This window comes from Salvelinus sp. IW2-2015, unplaced genomic scaffold (genome assembly GCF_002910315.2).
Source record: "Salvelinus sp. IW2-2015 unplaced genomic scaffold, ASM291031v2 Un_scaffold1439, whole genome shotgun sequence".
NCBI classification, from domain to species: Eukaryota; Metazoa; Chordata; class Actinopteri; order Salmoniformes; family Salmonidae; genus Salvelinus; species Salvelinus sp. IW2-2015.
In genome coordinates this window covers 179,445-195,903 of record NW_019942909.1, presented here as the reverse complement: position 1 = coordinate 195,903, position 16,459 = coordinate 179,445, and the positions used below count along the sequence as shown (strand labels likewise).

The 16,459-nt window shown below is 45.2% G+C and overlaps 1 protein-coding gene across 1 annotated transcript in view; it reads right to left on the bottom strand.

Moving 5' to 3' along the window:
* Positions 1-16,459, bottom strand: part of LOC111964481 (unconventional myosin-XVIIIb) — a 75,043-nt gene that overhangs the window by 51,150 nt on the left and 7,434 nt on the right. The window contains 10 exon segments of the mRNA XM_070439150.1: positions 2,667-2,805; positions 2,932-2,995; positions 3,069-3,169; positions 3,474-3,616; positions 3,765-3,975; positions 4,064-4,231; positions 4,436-4,548; positions 7,824-7,887; positions 8,425-8,880; positions 9,149-9,286. Coding sequence (XP_070295251.1) covers positions 2,667-2,805; positions 2,932-2,995; positions 3,069-3,169; positions 3,474-3,616; positions 3,765-3,975; positions 4,064-4,231; positions 4,436-4,548; positions 7,824-7,887; positions 8,425-8,880; positions 9,149-9,286 — 1,597 coding nt within the window.

The following is a 16,459-nucleotide window of genomic DNA, read 5'->3' as shown; positions in this document are numbered from 1 at the left end:
ATGATTTGGAAAGGCACACACCTGTCTATATAAGGTCCCACAGTTGACAGTGCATGTCAGAGCAAAAACCAAGCCATGAGGTCGAAGGAATTGTCCATAGAGCTCCGAGACAGGACTGTGTCATGGCACAGATCTGGGGAAGGGTACCAAAACAAATTATGCAGCATTGAAGGTCCCTAAGAACACAGTGGCTTCCATCATTCTTAACTTCTTTGGGACTGGGGGGCAGTATTGAGTAGCTTGGATAAAAAGGTGCCCAGAGTAAACTGCCTGCTACTCAGTCCTAAAAGCTAGAATATGCATATAATGAGTAGATTTGGATAGAAAACACCCTGAAGTTTCTAAAACTGTTTGAATGATGTCTATGAGTATAACAGAACTCATATGGCAGGCAAAAAACTGAGAAAAAATCCAACCAGGAAGTGGGAAATCTGAGGTTTGTAGTTTTTCTATGGGGTCATATTGCACTTCCTAAGGCTTCCACTAGATGTCAACAGTCTTTAGAACCTTGTTTGATGCTTCTACTGTGAAATAGGGGTAATGAGAGCTGTTTGAGTCAGGGGTCTGGCAGAGTGCCACGAGCTCAGTCTCGCGCGCTCCCGTGAGAGTTAGCTGCATTCCATTGCATTTCTACAGAGGAATTCTCCGGTTGAAACATTATTGAAGATTTATGATAAAAACATCCTAAAGATTGACTTTATACTTCGTTTGACATGTTTCTACGAACTGTAATATGACTTTTCGTCTGAACTTTCGCCTGGACTTGCCCGCGCCTCCTGAGTTTGGATTTGTGTACTAAACGCGCAAACAAAAAGGAGGTATTTGGACATAAATTATGGACTTTATCGAACAAAAGAAAAATGTATTGTGGAACTGGGATTCCTGGGAGTGCATTCTGATGAAGATCATCAAAGGTAAGTGAATATTTATAATCCTATTTCTGACTTCTGTTGACTCCACATCATGGCGGGTATCTGTATGGCTTGTTTTTGTGTCTGTGCGCCGTACTCAGATTATTGCATGGTGTGCTTTTTCCGAAAAGTTTTTTTGAAATCTGGCACAGCGGTTGCATTAAGGAGAAGTTTATCTATAATTCCATGCATAACAATTGTATCTTTTCGCAATGTTTATTATGAGTATTTCTGTAAATTGATGTAGCTCTCTGCAAAATCACCGGATGTTTTGGAACTACTGAACATAACGCGCCAATGTAAACTGAGATTTTTGGTTATAAATATGAACTTTATAGAACAAAACATTGTGTAACATGAAGTCCTGTGAGTGTCATCTGATGAATATCATCAAAGGTTAGTGATGAATTTTATCTCTATTTCTGCTTTTTGTGACTCCTCTCTTTGGCTGGAAAAATGGCTGTGTTTTCTGTGACTAGGTGCTGACCTTAATATAATCGTTTGGTGTGCTTTCGTCGTAAAGCCTTTTTGAAATCGGACACTGTGGCTGGATTTACAACAAGTTTATCTTTAAAATGGTGTAAAATACTTGTATGTTTGAGGAATTTTAATTATGGGATATCTGTTGTTTTGAATTTGGTGCCCTGCAGTTTCACTGGCTGTTGGCAAGGTGGGACGCTACCGTTCCGAAAATCCCAGAGAGGTTTTAAATGGAAGAAGTTTGGAACCACTAAGACTCTTCCTTGAGCTGGCCGCCCGGCCAAACTGAGCAATCGGGGGAGAAGGGCCTTGCTCAGGGAGTTGACCAAGAACCCGGTGGTCACTCTGACAGAGCTCTAGAGTTCCTCTGTGGAGATGTGAGAACCTTCCAGAATGACAACCATCTCTGCATCACTCTACCAATCAGGCCTTTATGGTAGAGTGGCCAGACAGAAGCCACTCCTCAGTAAAAGGCACATGACAACCCACTTGGAGTTTGCCAAAAGGCACCTAAAGACTCTCAGACCATGAAAAACAAGATTCTCTGGTCTGATGGAACCAAGACTGAACTCTTTGGCCTGAATGCCAAGCGTCACATCTGGAGGAAACCTGGCACCATCCCTATGGTGAAGCATGGTGGTGGCAGCATCATGCTGTGGGGATGTTTTTCAATGGCATAGAGGCAAGTCAGGATCAAGGCAAAGATGAACAGGGCAAAGTACAGAGAGATCCTTAATGAAAACCTGCTCCAGAGTGCTCAGGATCTCAGACTGGGGTGAAAGTTCACCTACCAAAAAGACAATGACCCTAAGCACACAGCCAAGACAACGCAGGAGTGGCTTCGGGACAAGTCTCTGAATGTCCTTGAGTGGCCCAGCCAGAGCCCGGACTTGAACCCGTCTCTGGAGAGACCTGAAAATAGCTGTGCCAAGGTGTGCCATGCTTGCAGTGTCATACCCAAGAAGACTGGAGGCTGTAATCGCTGCCAAAGGTTCTTCAACAAAGTACTGAGTAAAGGGTCTAAATACTTATGTAAATGTAATATTTCAGTTTTTTATTTTTTATAAATTTGCACAAAAAAAAAAAACATTTTTGCTTTGTCATTATGGGGTATTCTGTGTAGATTGATGAGGGAAAAAAACATTTAAATACATTTTTGAATAAGGTTGTAACCTTGCAAAATGTGGAAAAGGTCAAGGGGTCTGAATAGTTTCCGAAGGCACTGTAGTATATGGTATGGAGAGAGAGATGATGGTATAAACTCTATACCTTTACATGCCCCCGCTGCTCCTAGATGGTACAACCCTGCCAGGACATGCCATATTGCTCGTTGCTCATTGGCCGAGAAGCCCAGTGTTTCCATGGCAACCAGCAGCTTGGTGAAGGCCACTGATGCACGCTGCTTTTCTTCCACCTGATGGAGGGATGGAAGGAAAGGAGGGAGGAGAACACAGATGGTAGGAAGCAGGGCCTATTAGTATGTACAGTATGTGAGCAATATGGCCAAAAAACACAAAGGTTAGCAACATTTCCTGGTTACCTTGGTGGGAGGGACTATTCCAAAACAGTTGGCCTCTGGGAATTGGTGCATCTGCAGCTCCGTCCTATCAGGAGGAGACAGGAAGTCATGTAAGAGTGTGTGTGCGTGTGCGTGTGCGTGTGCGCGTGTGTGTGTACCTCATCTCTGTACTGAGTCCAGCCAGCATCTGGGAGAAGACCAGGAAGTTACTCTCTCCCTCCATCTTCTGACACACCCTCCACTTCTCTAACATCATAGTCTGGAGGAGAGGAGAGAGGAAGAAATGATCAGGCATTGAGACAATGATATTGTACATAGCAGTATAAGCAATACACTTTGATAATGGGCAACAATTTGTGTGCGTGCATGTTTGTGTTTGTGTGTGCGTGCTGTGTGTGTGTGGTGTCTGAGTGTGTGTGCTTATATATTGGGGTGGGTGGTTGGGATGTGTGTGTGTGTGGTGTGTGTGTGTGTGTGTGTGTGTGTGGGTGTGTGTGTGTGTGTGTGTGTGTGTGGTGTGTGTGTGTGTGCGTGCGTGCGTGCGTGCGTGCGTGTGTGTGTACCTGTAGGTGTCCGGCAGAGGCCAGTCCAGCATGGTTGAAGTCCAGAGAGAGAACCATGGCGAAGCGAGAAGAGGCATCACTGTGCTGAGAGCTCACACACCCAAACGACCTCAGGATTGTGAACACTGCCTGGATACGCTCCACTGGACACACACAGACACACACACAAACAGATGGAGAGATAACATTATACACAATGTGCTATTACCTCCAACACTCCATATACGTTATACACAAATAGTTTATATCACATGACATTCCGCATGCACGCAGGAACACACAGGTACTAACCAGTGATGCTGTCTCCGGCCGTGCCAGCCTGTTTCAGGAGTGTGTGTGTGAAGGCTTGGCAGGAGGTGGTCTTGCCTGTGCCGCTGCGTCCCACCGCACACACACTCTGGTCCCTGCGGGTGCCCACCATGGAGACATAGACACGCCTGACTAGAGCGGCCAGGGCAGGGGGAGCATCCCACACACTGTCCCCACGACGGGAGCGAGGGGTCTAGGGAGAGGAGACATCAATATTCAATTATCATCTGGTTCCAATGGAACTACAGGAAATGAACGTGTGTGTGTGTGTGTGTGCTAACCTTGCCGTGTTGGTTCAGCGGAGGCCAGAAGTTGAGCAGGTTGGGTCCTGCGTGTGTGAGAGGCAGGCTGGCTTTAGCTCGACTGGTTAACGTGTGGAGTGCTCCACACTCATTCACACTCTGCAGTTCACTCAAGTCCTCACACAGGTCCAACTCAGAGGGATTCAACTGGAGAGAAAAAGAGAGGGACGGAGAGAGAGAGAGATGTCAGAAAGTAGAGATATTGTAGAGAGAAAGACCATGTGAGAGAGGGGCGGAGAGAGAGAGAGATGTCAGAAAGGAAAGATATTGTGAGAGAGGGACAGAGAGAGAGGAAAAATAGAGAGAGGGTAAAGGAAAGACTGAGGAAGTCAGGGGAGAGAGAGAGACTACCTTGTGGATGTCGTGCTCCATGACATCATGCAGTGTTCCATCTGACTCCATTCTGACTCTCACTAAGCCTGCTGGAAGATCTGGGGTTCCCTCGTCTGGCTTCAGCTGAGTGGCTGGAAGACAGAACCCACCAATCACAGAAAAGCTCAGTATAAACCTACCAATGGGAAGTCTCAGTACAAATCCATTAGTCACTAAAAGATGACTGATGTTTATCATTAACCATGTTTCCATGCACAGATTTTTGGCAAGTAAGGCCACACTGTATTTAAAAAAAAGCACGAAATCTGTGATGGAAACAGGAAGTGTTGGAACAATTTCAGAAATGTCAACAGACAATTTGTTTGTTCAACTTTGTGGGATCTTTTAGTGTCTGTACAATTAATTATGAAACAAATTGCGGTTGGAAATGATTTATTGCCCAATTGTTGATTGAATAACCATCATATGGAGGTAAATTTGAAGTCACACATGGAAAGAAACACTACAAAAGTATGTGGACACCCCTTCAAATTAGTGGATTTGTCTATTTCAGCCACACCCATTGCTGACAGGTGTGTAAAATCGAGCACACCACCATGTAATCTCCATAGACAAACATTGGCAGTAGAATGTCCTTATTGTCATAGGATGCCACCGTAATAAGATGCCACTATTCCAACAAGTCAGTTCGTCAAATTTCTGCCCTGCTAGAGTTGCCCCGGTCAACTGTAAGTGATGTTATTGTGAAGTGGAAATGTTTAGGAGCAACAATGGCTCAGCCGTGAAGTGGTAGGTCACACAAGCTCACAGAACGGGACCGCGAGTGCCGCATAAAATCATCTGTCCACGGTTGCAACACTCACTACAGAGTTCCAAACTGCCTCTGGAAGCAACGTCAGCACAAGAACTGTTCGTTGGGGGCATCATCAAATGGGTTTCCATGGCCAGGCTGCCGCACACAAGCCTAAGATCACCATGCGCAATGCCAAGCGTCGGCTGAAGTGGTGTAAAGCTCGCCGCCATTGGATTCTGGAGCAGTGGAAACACGTTCTCTGGAGTGATGAATCACGCTTCACCATCTGGCAGTCCGACAGACGAATCTGGGTTTGGTGGAAGCCAGGAAAACGCTACCTGCCCGAATGCATAGTGCCAGCTGTAAAGTTTGGTGGAGGAGGAATAATGGTCTGGGGTTGTTTTTCATGGTTTGGGTTAGGATCCTTAAGTACTTTACACCACTGCTGTAACTAAGTAAAAATACTTGAAAGTACTACTTAAGTAGTTTTTTGGGGTATCTGTATTTTACTTTGATATTTATATTTTTGACAGCTTTTATTTCACTACATTACTAAAGAAAATGTTGTACTTTTTACTCTGTACATTTTCCCTGACACCCAAAAGTACTCATAACATTTTGAATGCTTAGCAGAACAGGAAAATTGTCTAATTCACACACATCCCTTGTCATCCCTACAGCATCTGATCTGGCGGACTCACTAAACACATGATTCATTTGTAAATGATGTCTGTGTGTTGGAGTGTTCCCCTGGCTATCCGTAAATAAAATAAAAAATAAAAAAATGCCGCAGTCTGGTTTGCTTAAATATAAGGAATTTGAAATTATTTATACTTTTGACACTTAAGTATGTTTTAGCAATTACATTTACTTTTGATACTTAAGTATATTTCACTTTTAGTTGAGTCATTTTCTATTAAGGTATCTTTACTTTTACTCAAGTATGACAATTCTGTACTTTTTCCACCACTGAGTTACAGTGAAGGGAAATCTTAATGCTACAGCATAGATAGAATGACATTCTAGACAATTCTGTGCTTCCAACTTTGCAGCAACAGTTTGGGGAAGGCCCTTTCCTGTTTCAGCATGACAATGCCCCCGTGCACAAAGCGAGGTCCATACAGAAATGCTTTGTTGAGATCGGTGTGGAAGAACTTGACTGGCCTGCACAGAGCCCTGACCTCCATCCTATCGAACACCCTTGGGATGAATTGGAACGCCGACTGCGGGCCAGGCCTAATCGCCCAAAATCAGTCCCCGACCTCACTAAGGCTCTTGTGGCTGAATGGAAGCAAGTCCCCGCAGCAATGTTCCAACATCTAGTGGAAAGCCTTCCCAGAAGAGTGGAGACTGTGATAGCAGCAAAGGGGGATCAACTCCATGATTTTGGAATGAGATGTTCGACGTCACATACTTTTGGTCATGTAGTGCATGTTGTGTTGTCCTCCCACTACAACTTCAAAAAGCACAGTTTATTAGGCTATAGATGGAATAAGTGATATGGTGAACTTCACAGGGTGGTGAAAGTGCACAGTGACAAGCTTGATGCTCCTTTCCAATACATATCATGGGTCTTCATTTGTATGCTAGTGACATGATGATGATTCACTTAGCTGCCAATTAACAAATAAGAATGATCTTGCTCTTATCCATCTCAACATATAACCTGTCATATTTATCAGCAAACTGTTGTCTAGAGAACATGAGCAAAAACCAGACTGAGCAAGTTTGCCATTTATTGCAACAGTTTGTGTGAAAAACCATCGATTGAGTGGAAAATGCTATGGAAACACAGTGAATTCATGTTTTTTATTCAGTACATCATAACTTTAGCGCAAAAGTGTTTTTTAGGTGCACTACGTCATCACGCACAGCCTTTAATCCTCAACAAGTCAGTTTTGATGGAAACAAAATCTGGTGGGAAAATGCACATATTTTCTTAGGAAGATTTTATAATATTCATATGAAAATCGGTTGCAAATTGGATGGAAACCTAGGTAGTAAAAGGGATGCAGTCTTCTACAGTAAATACTGTTAACACTACAGTAAGCATTGTAGATTTGTCCTAACAGGATTTATTGTTGTTTTTGTGGAGAGAGATGAAGTCTTAGTGGGTTTCCTGGTTGTGGCTCTAGTCTGTATTCTCAGTAATATTCTCAGTATTACTCCCAGAGCACAGCTACACAGGGATTACCAGGCAGGGTTTATGTACCAGGGGCTTAAACTTTGATATGCATCCCTAATCTTTGATCACCAGTGTGAGTGTGTGTGTGAGTGTGTATCAGTATATGCGTGTGTGTATATGTGGGCATATGAAAAACTAATAGGATTAATGCTGAGTGGTTAGATATTCTACAGTAAACTACAGTAGAGTACATCAAAATACTGCTATAGTACATCAAATACTATTGGTATAGTACATCAGTATATAGTATACAGTATGTCAGGATACTAGTAGCTGTCAAAATGTCTCCCGCAGTATGAAGGGTTGGATACAGGAGGACAGTGGTAAAGCAAGGTACTATTAATACACAACCAATGCAACCCAATACCTCAGAACACACAGCAGTCTACCACACTGCATCACCATTACACCACATTACCACCACTTACCTAGGGAGAAGCCCTCCTTGTGGACGTACCACACAGTGCCAATCTCATACCACACATCCCTCACCTGAGAGAGAGAGAGAGAGAGAAGAAAGAAAGTGAGAGATGCAAATCCTATGTGTGTTCTACGGCATGCAGTGTGTGTGTGTCCTGTGAGTAAGTCGAGGTTCCAGTGTGTCTGTCAATGTGCATGTGTGTGTCTGTGTGCATGTCTGTGTGTGTCTGTGTGCATGTCTGTGTGTGTCTGTGTGCATGTCTGTGTGTGTCTGTCAGTGCGCATGTGTATGTCTAACAGGCCTGCTACATTGTTTTCAATGTAACCAGGGAGTAAGCAGCACCGCTCTGCGAGAGGCTTGACGTGTTCCTTTTGCGACGCCCCAGTGGAGCAAGTATGTGTGTGTGTGAGTGTGAGTGTGAGAGAGAGAGAGAGAGAGAGAGAGAGAGAGAGAGAGAGAGAGAGAGAGAGAGAGAGAGAGAGAGAGAGAGACCAGAGAGAGAGACCAGAGAGAGAGACCAGAGAGAGAGACCAGAGAGAGAGACCAGAGAGAGAGAGAGTGTGGTATGCACAGTAGATATCCTATGATAGGTCCACGTGACATCATACCTCTTTCCTCTTGTGTTGTGTTAAGGTGGTGTCTGCTTGTTGCCCCTCAGGTTCCAGTCTCTCTTCTATCACTCCCTCTTTCTGCTTCTCTTTCTTTCCTTCCATCTTTGGCTTCTTGGCATCATTTGTCACCTTCTCTTTCCCTGACTTCACTTCCTGCCCCTGCAGCTCTGATGTAACTTCTTGTTTTTGCTTCAGCTGCTCTGTCGTCATTTCCTGTTTCTGTGGCTCTGAGGTCACTTCCTTTTTGTCTGTGTCCCCCAAGGGTGGGCTCTTGATTTCGGGGGAAATTATTTGCCGGGGCGAGGAGGTCTTGAGATCTGATTGGTTGGAGTGGCGGCCTCGCTCTCCATTGACCAAATGCTCATTTCGTAGGGCCATCTCAGCTTCCAGGATTGGTGGAGTCTGGTCTGGGAGGAGGAACTGCTGCACCAGGTTGTCACTCAGTTTACTGGGCTGGAAAGATACAAGATGGACGCCACCACGGTAAGTAAAAACACAAAGCACCCTCCTGCCTTTACTTCACCATTGGCCGACTTGCTATCGACCCTCAGAAGAAACAGGTTATTCCTTTCCAATTGTCTCTCTCGCGTTCTAACTCCACCCTTCCCTCCATCCCTTTCTATCTTCTCCTCTTTAATCTGTAGTTTCCCTCCTTCCCTCACTCTCTCCATCCCCCTCCTTCAATTCCACTCTCTTTCACCCCTTCATCTCTCTCTCTTACCGCCTTCTCTTCTTTGACCTCAGGTTCTTTTTGTTTGGTCTCCTTCTCTGTCTCTCTGACCAGCTGTTTGAGGAAGCCTCCCGGTAGGGCTGACAGAGGAGGCGGAGGAGAGGTGGGCTCTTCCTTCTTCTCCTTTATCTGTAGAGTGGAATGGAGGAATGTAGAGGGTTAGACTGATATGACAGACACAGGCCTTGTTCAAATACAAATGTACACATTCATCCTTTCATCCTTGTAGAAAAGGGGATGTATTTTCACAGTATGTATTTCAACCTATATTTGACAGTTAATGTAATTTGAACAGGGCCACAGACCAATGCTTCCATGCAGAGTCAGATATACTGTTAGAAATAGATGCAATGCAGTTTACGCTCAGCACAGGCTCAACAGCTATATACTGTGATAGCAGGATTTCTCACACACTTATACACACACACACTTATACACACACACGACACACACAGCACCACAACACTTATACACACACACCTACACACACACTAACACACACACACACCATAACACACACACACACACACACACACACACACACACACACACACACACACACACACACACACACACACACACACACACACACACACACACACACACACACACACACACACAACACACACACAACACACACACACACACACACACACACACACACATGCTAGTGTGGACAGCAAATATCATCTACTTTGAGGGACCTTGCGATCAGCTTGAAGTTCACAGAGTTTCCTCTTGGCCACAAACAGGTGTGGATTACTGTGAATTACTGACACAGATTACATCAACGGTGTGTAACTACTTAACAACTAGTGAATGACTAGTTCATTACTGGTCTATCAATACCACCAGAGGTAATGGTCAGATTAGATTTAACCTGTTGTTACTGTGGAGACAGGAGGACAGAAAGGTCAGTAAGACAACTCTCCTCTCTCTCCTGTCCTCTGCTCAGAAGTGGTCTAAATATGTTACTGGTCCATAATGCTAACATATAGAGACATAAGAATGACATTGGGATTGGTAATAGAGGAGTGAATTAAATTATTAATTGAGTGAGCGAGTGAGTGAGTGAGTAAGTGAGCGAGCGAGTGAGTGAGTGAGTGAGTGAGTGAGTGAGTGAGTGAGTGAGTGAGTGAGTGAGTGAGTGAGAAGGAAGGAAGGTAGGTGTGTGATGCTCTGGTTACTGTATGTACACACAGGAGTGGTTGTATTTGCAGATGGGAGATGCAAAGCAGGGTGTGGGACATACGGTAGCCCACACATAGAACAACAAATCCAGAACACACAGGCTGATAATTCTAGACTACAAACATCTTCAACATGACTCATTAGAACACACAACTAGAACACAATCAGAGTGAAGACCATTCCAGACTATTCTAGGACACAAATGCCTCATGCCACATCATCTCTGCACCTCCCTTCTGCTCCCAGAGCTTTAAGCGTGAGGAAAGCGCCATGGCAACGGCTGCTGGGGGAGGAGTCAGGGGTGAGGGGTCAAACAGTCAGAGGTCAGCGTGATGTGATGTCAGAGTGGGGGTGGGACAACACATAAACGGTGACACTGTGAACCTGGGATGGAGAGAAACAGGAATGAGAGAAAGAGGGATGGAGAGAGGGAAAAAATAGAGATGGAGAAAGATAGGCAGAGAAGAAAGAGGGATGGAGAGAGGGAAAAAATAGAGATGGAGAAAGATAGGCAGAGAAGAAAGAGGGAAATACACTCTTCAATTTTATTTTTATACTGTACCTACAACCTAATATGGTTCTTTGGCTGTCCCCATAGCAGAACCATTTGCAGAACCCTTTTTGTTTCCAGGTAGAAACCTTTTAGTTCCAGGTAGAACCCTTATCGGTTCCATGTAGAACCCTTTCCACAGAGGGTTCTACATGGAACCCAAAAGAGGTCTATCTGGACCCAATAAGGGTTCTCCTATGCAGACAGCCGAAAACCCCTTTTAGAACCCTTTTTTCTACGAGTATAGGGATGGAGAGAAACAGGCAAAGCGAAGACAGAGGGAAGATGGAGAGAGAAAGAGATGGAGATGGATAAAGTATACATTGAAAGATACACTTTATATACAAAAGTATGTGGACACCCCTTCAAATTAGTGGATTCGGCTATTTCAGCCACACCTGTTACTTACAAGTGTATACAATCGATCACACAGCCATGCAATCGCCAAACATTGGCAGTAGAATGGCCTTACTGAAGACCTCAGTGACTTTCAACGTGGCACCCTCATTGGATGCCACATTTCCAACAAGTCAGTTCGTAGAATTTCTGCCCAGCTAGAGCTGCCCTCGGTCAATTGTAAGTGCTGTTATTGTGAAGTGGAAATGTCTCTCCTCGGTTGCAACACTCACTACCGAGTTCCAAACTGCCTCTGGAAGTAACGTCAGCACAAGAACTGTTCACCATCTGGCAGTCCGACGGACGAATCTGGGTTTGGCGCATGCCAAGAGAACTCTACCTGCCCCAATGCATAGTGTCAACTGTAAAGTTTGGTGGAGGAGGAATAATGGTCTGGGGCTGTTTTTCATGGTTCGGGCTAGGCACCTGAGTTCCAGTGAAGGGAAATCTTAACGCTACAGAGTACATTCTAGACGATTCTGTGCTTCCAACTTTGTGGCAACAGTTTGGGGAAGGCCCTTTCCTGTTTCAGCATGACAATGCCCCTGTGCACAAAGTGAGGTCCATACAGAAATGGATTGTTGAGATCGGTGTGGAAGAACTTGACTGGCCTGCACAGAGCCATGACCTCAACCCCATCAAACACCTTTGGGATGAATTGGAACACCGACTGTGAGCCAGGCCTAATCGCCCAACATCATTGCCCGACCTCACTAATGCTGTTGTGGCTGAATGGAAGCTAATCCCTGCATCAATGTTCCAACATCAGGTGGAAAACCTTCCCAGAAGAGTGGAGGCTGTTATAGCAGCAAAGGGGGGACCAACTCCATATTAATGCCCATTATTTCAGAATGAGATGTTTGACAAGCAGGTGTCCATATACTTTTGGTCATGTAGTGTATGTTGAGCAGTGTTTCTCAAACAGTAAATTCAGAATCACGTGTTATGGTGCACCATGTTTTCTGATGACATGTAGTAACCACTGCTGACAACACATGATGAAACACCTCACGATGTGGTGGAATACATGACAGGTGGCAGATCACTCAACACCAGCCACACACACAAATCAGCTGTCTCTCAGAAATATCAGTCTTTCTAGTGAAGTCATAAGCACACAAGCACTCTCACATATCTAGACAACTGCACAACTTCTCACAAACTACTGTTTCTTCCGTCACCAACACACTCGCCACCTGGGTCTCGTGTACAGGTCTCCTTTCCTCTGGTTTCAGCCTGACTCAGCTGATCCATTGGACTTCTCAGACACATACACCCCTACACCCCTGACCTCTACTCCCCTGGGCCCAGATTCACAAAACCTTCTTTCTAAGAAATTTCTTCTTAACTGCCTATTTTTCCTTAACTATAGACTTAAGAATAATGTTAAGCAAAGGTCCTACTCCTCAAAAAGGTTCTTGGAAATTGTATTGCACTTCTTATGCTTCTCCATAATTAAGCAAAAAGTTTAAAAGAAATGTGATTATTGAACATTTTTGGAAATGTCCTTAATTCCAAGATAGCTTAACCCTCGTCTTAAACTCAGGGTAGTGAGAGAATACGCTCATGAAAGCAATTGAACATGTTTTATTCACTCACTAACTTCATCTGAAAGATTCAGTATTGATTATTTTAAACCCAATAACATGTTTTAGAACAGTAATCTCAGTAGGAAATATGCTAACATGATTGCCTTTGCTAGCTAGATAGCTAAAAAGGTTGCCTAGCAACAACCATTTTAAGAACATTTTAAAAAAGTTATTTGAAAAGTTTGTAAGAAAATCATTAAATCTAAAGATATTTTTGAGGAATTACAATTAAGAACTATCTTATCTTCTTGCTTTTTTTTTCTTAGGAAGCTTCTTAAGAAGTGTTTTGTGAATCTGGGCCCTGGCCCTGGCCCTTACAGACACACCCACTACCTCCAGCTCCTGTCTGGAGCACCAGCAGTTGTGAATGAATGAACGAAGGAAGGAAGGAAGGAAGGAAGGAAGGAAGGAAGGAAGGAGAAGGAAGAGGGAAGGAAGAGAAGGAAAGGAGTAAGGAAGGAGGACGGACGGACGGACGGACGGACAGAGAGCAGACAGACAACAGACAGACAGACAGGACAGACAGACAGACAGGCAGGACAGACAGACAGACAGACAGACAACTATTGTAAGGATGTCAGTTGGGTGAAGAACAAGAGCTTTAAGATGATTTTGAAGCATATTGGGTATTCAAGTACAGTATCCAAGGTCAGAAGGACTGTGCTGGTTGGTTTAGGAGTATGAACACCACAGAACGAGGCAAGCAGACCTGTCATGTGGACCAGATCTGCTCTGATCAACACAACACCAATCGAAGCATAACGTCAACTCATCTCTGAGGGTTGATGATGTCTGGCTAGTATATGACATCTCAGAACGACCATCTTAATAGTATATATCTTTTACTTCAGGTTTCAACTAGTACGTTGATTCACCACAAACACTTTCTGGGTGAATGTAAAGCAAAAACCGCCCGTTGTTTAACTGGTCTAAGTATATAACTGTGTCAGATCTGCAGTCTGATGCTGTGTTCCATTGGCAATGTTGCCGCGGCGAACAGTGGCTCCATTTCCCCAGCCGGTTTTCCAAACCTTTATCTCCCCATTTGATAGCGATCCAATTTTTACTTGTGTATCCGCACCAAATCAATCAGTGACAATCCTGTCAATTACTGCGAACAGATTACATAACAATAACCCATCCTATATTGGGCGAACTGTTTATATTTCTGTCTTTGAACAGGCAGTCACATTTCAAGGCAACAATACTGTACACCAGGCCCACTTATGTCCTCTCCTCTACTCTCCACCTCCTACCCTCTCCTCTACCCCTCTACCCTGCGTCTCCTCTACCCCTACTACCTTCCCTCTCACCACTACCCCTCCTCCTTTTCCTCTCCTCTACCCTCTACTTGTCTTCCTCTACCCTCTACCTTGTCCTTCCTCTACCCCTCCACCCCTGTCCCTCTCCTTCTACACCTTCTTACCCTTGTCCTTCTCCTCTATCCCGCTCACCCCTTTACCTTGTCCTCTCCTTCTACCCCTCTACATGTCGTCTCTCTACCCGCTGCCTACGCCTACCCGCTGCTCCTCTTAAACCCCTCTACCTTGTCTCTACTCTGTCCACACACATCGATGAGCCCCGCTCCTCATACCCCTCTACCCTGTCGCTCTCTACCCCTCCACCCATCACCCCTCACACGCTACCCGCCTCCTACCTTGTCCTTCCTCTACTCGTCGTCCACCCTACCCTCCTAATACCTCGTCCTTGTCCTCTACTCTGACTCCTCCACCTAAACTTCCTCTCCTCTACCCCTTTACCCTGTCTGTCTCCTCTAACCCCTGCCACCCTACCCTCCACCCTACCCCTCTACCTTGTCTCTCCTCTACTCCTCTTACCCTACCTCTCATCCTACTACCTTGTCCCTCTCCTCTACCTCCAACCGCTGTCCTCTCCTTCCTCATTCTAGCCTTGTCCTTGCCTCCCTCTACCCTCCTCCTTCTAACCCCTGTTACCTTGTCCTCTCCTCTACCCTCTAGCCTTCTGTCGTCTCCTCTCCCCTCCACCCTTACTCTGTCGTCTCTCTACCCCTTCTACGCTTTGCCTCCTCACCTCCTCTACCTTGTCCCTCTTTATCTCCTGTCCTCTCCTCTACCCCTCTACCCTGATCCTCGTCCTCTTACTTGTCTCCTCAAGCCCTGATCCCCTCTCCTCTACCCTCTACCTGTCCTCTTCTCTACCCTGCTCCTTCCTCTTACCCTTCTAAGCCTGTCTCTCTCTACCCCTCTCCTCTACCGCCTTTTACCCTTGTCCTCTCCTCTACCCCTCTACCCTGTCCTCTCCCTCTACCCTCTACCCTGTCGTCTCTCATCTCCCTCTACCCCTCTACCCTACCCCACTCCTCTACCCCTCTACGCTTTTCTCTTTCCTCTACCCTGTTCCTTCCTCTATCATTTCTACTACCCTGTCCTCTCTCCTTACCCCTCTTACCCGGCCTCTCCTCTCTACACCTGTCTAACCCTGCACCCTCTTCCAACCCTTTCGCTACTACCCCTCCTCGTCCTACCATCTCTTCTTTTCTCCTACCTCTCTCCCCTACCCTCTTTCCCCTACCCCCTCTCCCCTACCCCTGTCCTCTCTCTCTACCCTACCCAGCCCTTCTTTGTCTCTTTTGCCCCATCCTCTCTCTCCTTTTCCCTTAACCTGCTCTCCCCTATCTGTCCCTCGGTCCAAAGATCCACCCAGGGCTCTGGGTGGATCTTTGGAAGTAATGAGAACAAAGTAATGAGAACAAACTATGTCTCTGTCTTATATTCTCTGACATTTCACACAAATACACACTAAACTCAAAGTTCACCTACCTTATGATGGCTAATACTCAATGCAGGAACTCCAAATGTACTGCTTTATAATCCTAATCTTGTGAGGCCAAAGAGAGAGGCTCACTGTCCCACTGTCAAACAGAAACACACACCGACACACACAGTCAGACAAGCCGAATGGGGCTCCCAGCAATGCAGTCAGAAATAGAGTGACACAGACAGCCATCTCTCTCTCACACACACACACACACACACACACACACACACACACACACACACACACACACACACACACACACACACAGTTCTATTATTATGACACACACACACAGATAAGGGAGGCAGCTGGCTTGCCACCAGATTGAGCTATAAATATAGTGGGACTGGGTGAGGTGGTAGGGGATACTACCCTGTTAGGAGAACTGGATTTTTAGCAAATGACAGGGGAGAGAGGGGACAGAGAAAGAAAGAGAGAAAGAGTGAGAGGTGAGAGAGAGAATACAGTTGGGGCAAAGCAATGGGTAAAAGATGAAGCTGTAGCAAACTAAGGCATCCTGCATCTTCATTTGTCTAAGGTTTAGACTTTAGGTCTAAACAACCCAGCAGATAAATGGCAAATAGAAACTGAGGCGAGAGAGTGGAAAGCTGGAATGAATGTATTGGCTATTGGGATTTGGACATAAGAGTGATGGATTGCTGTTGATGTTGTTAGACTGAAACAAACACACACACCAACTCTAAGCCCAAAGCCCATTCCATAGCAACTGCTAGAAAAAGCCATGTATCTCTGAATTGGGTTACGTTAATCCTTACC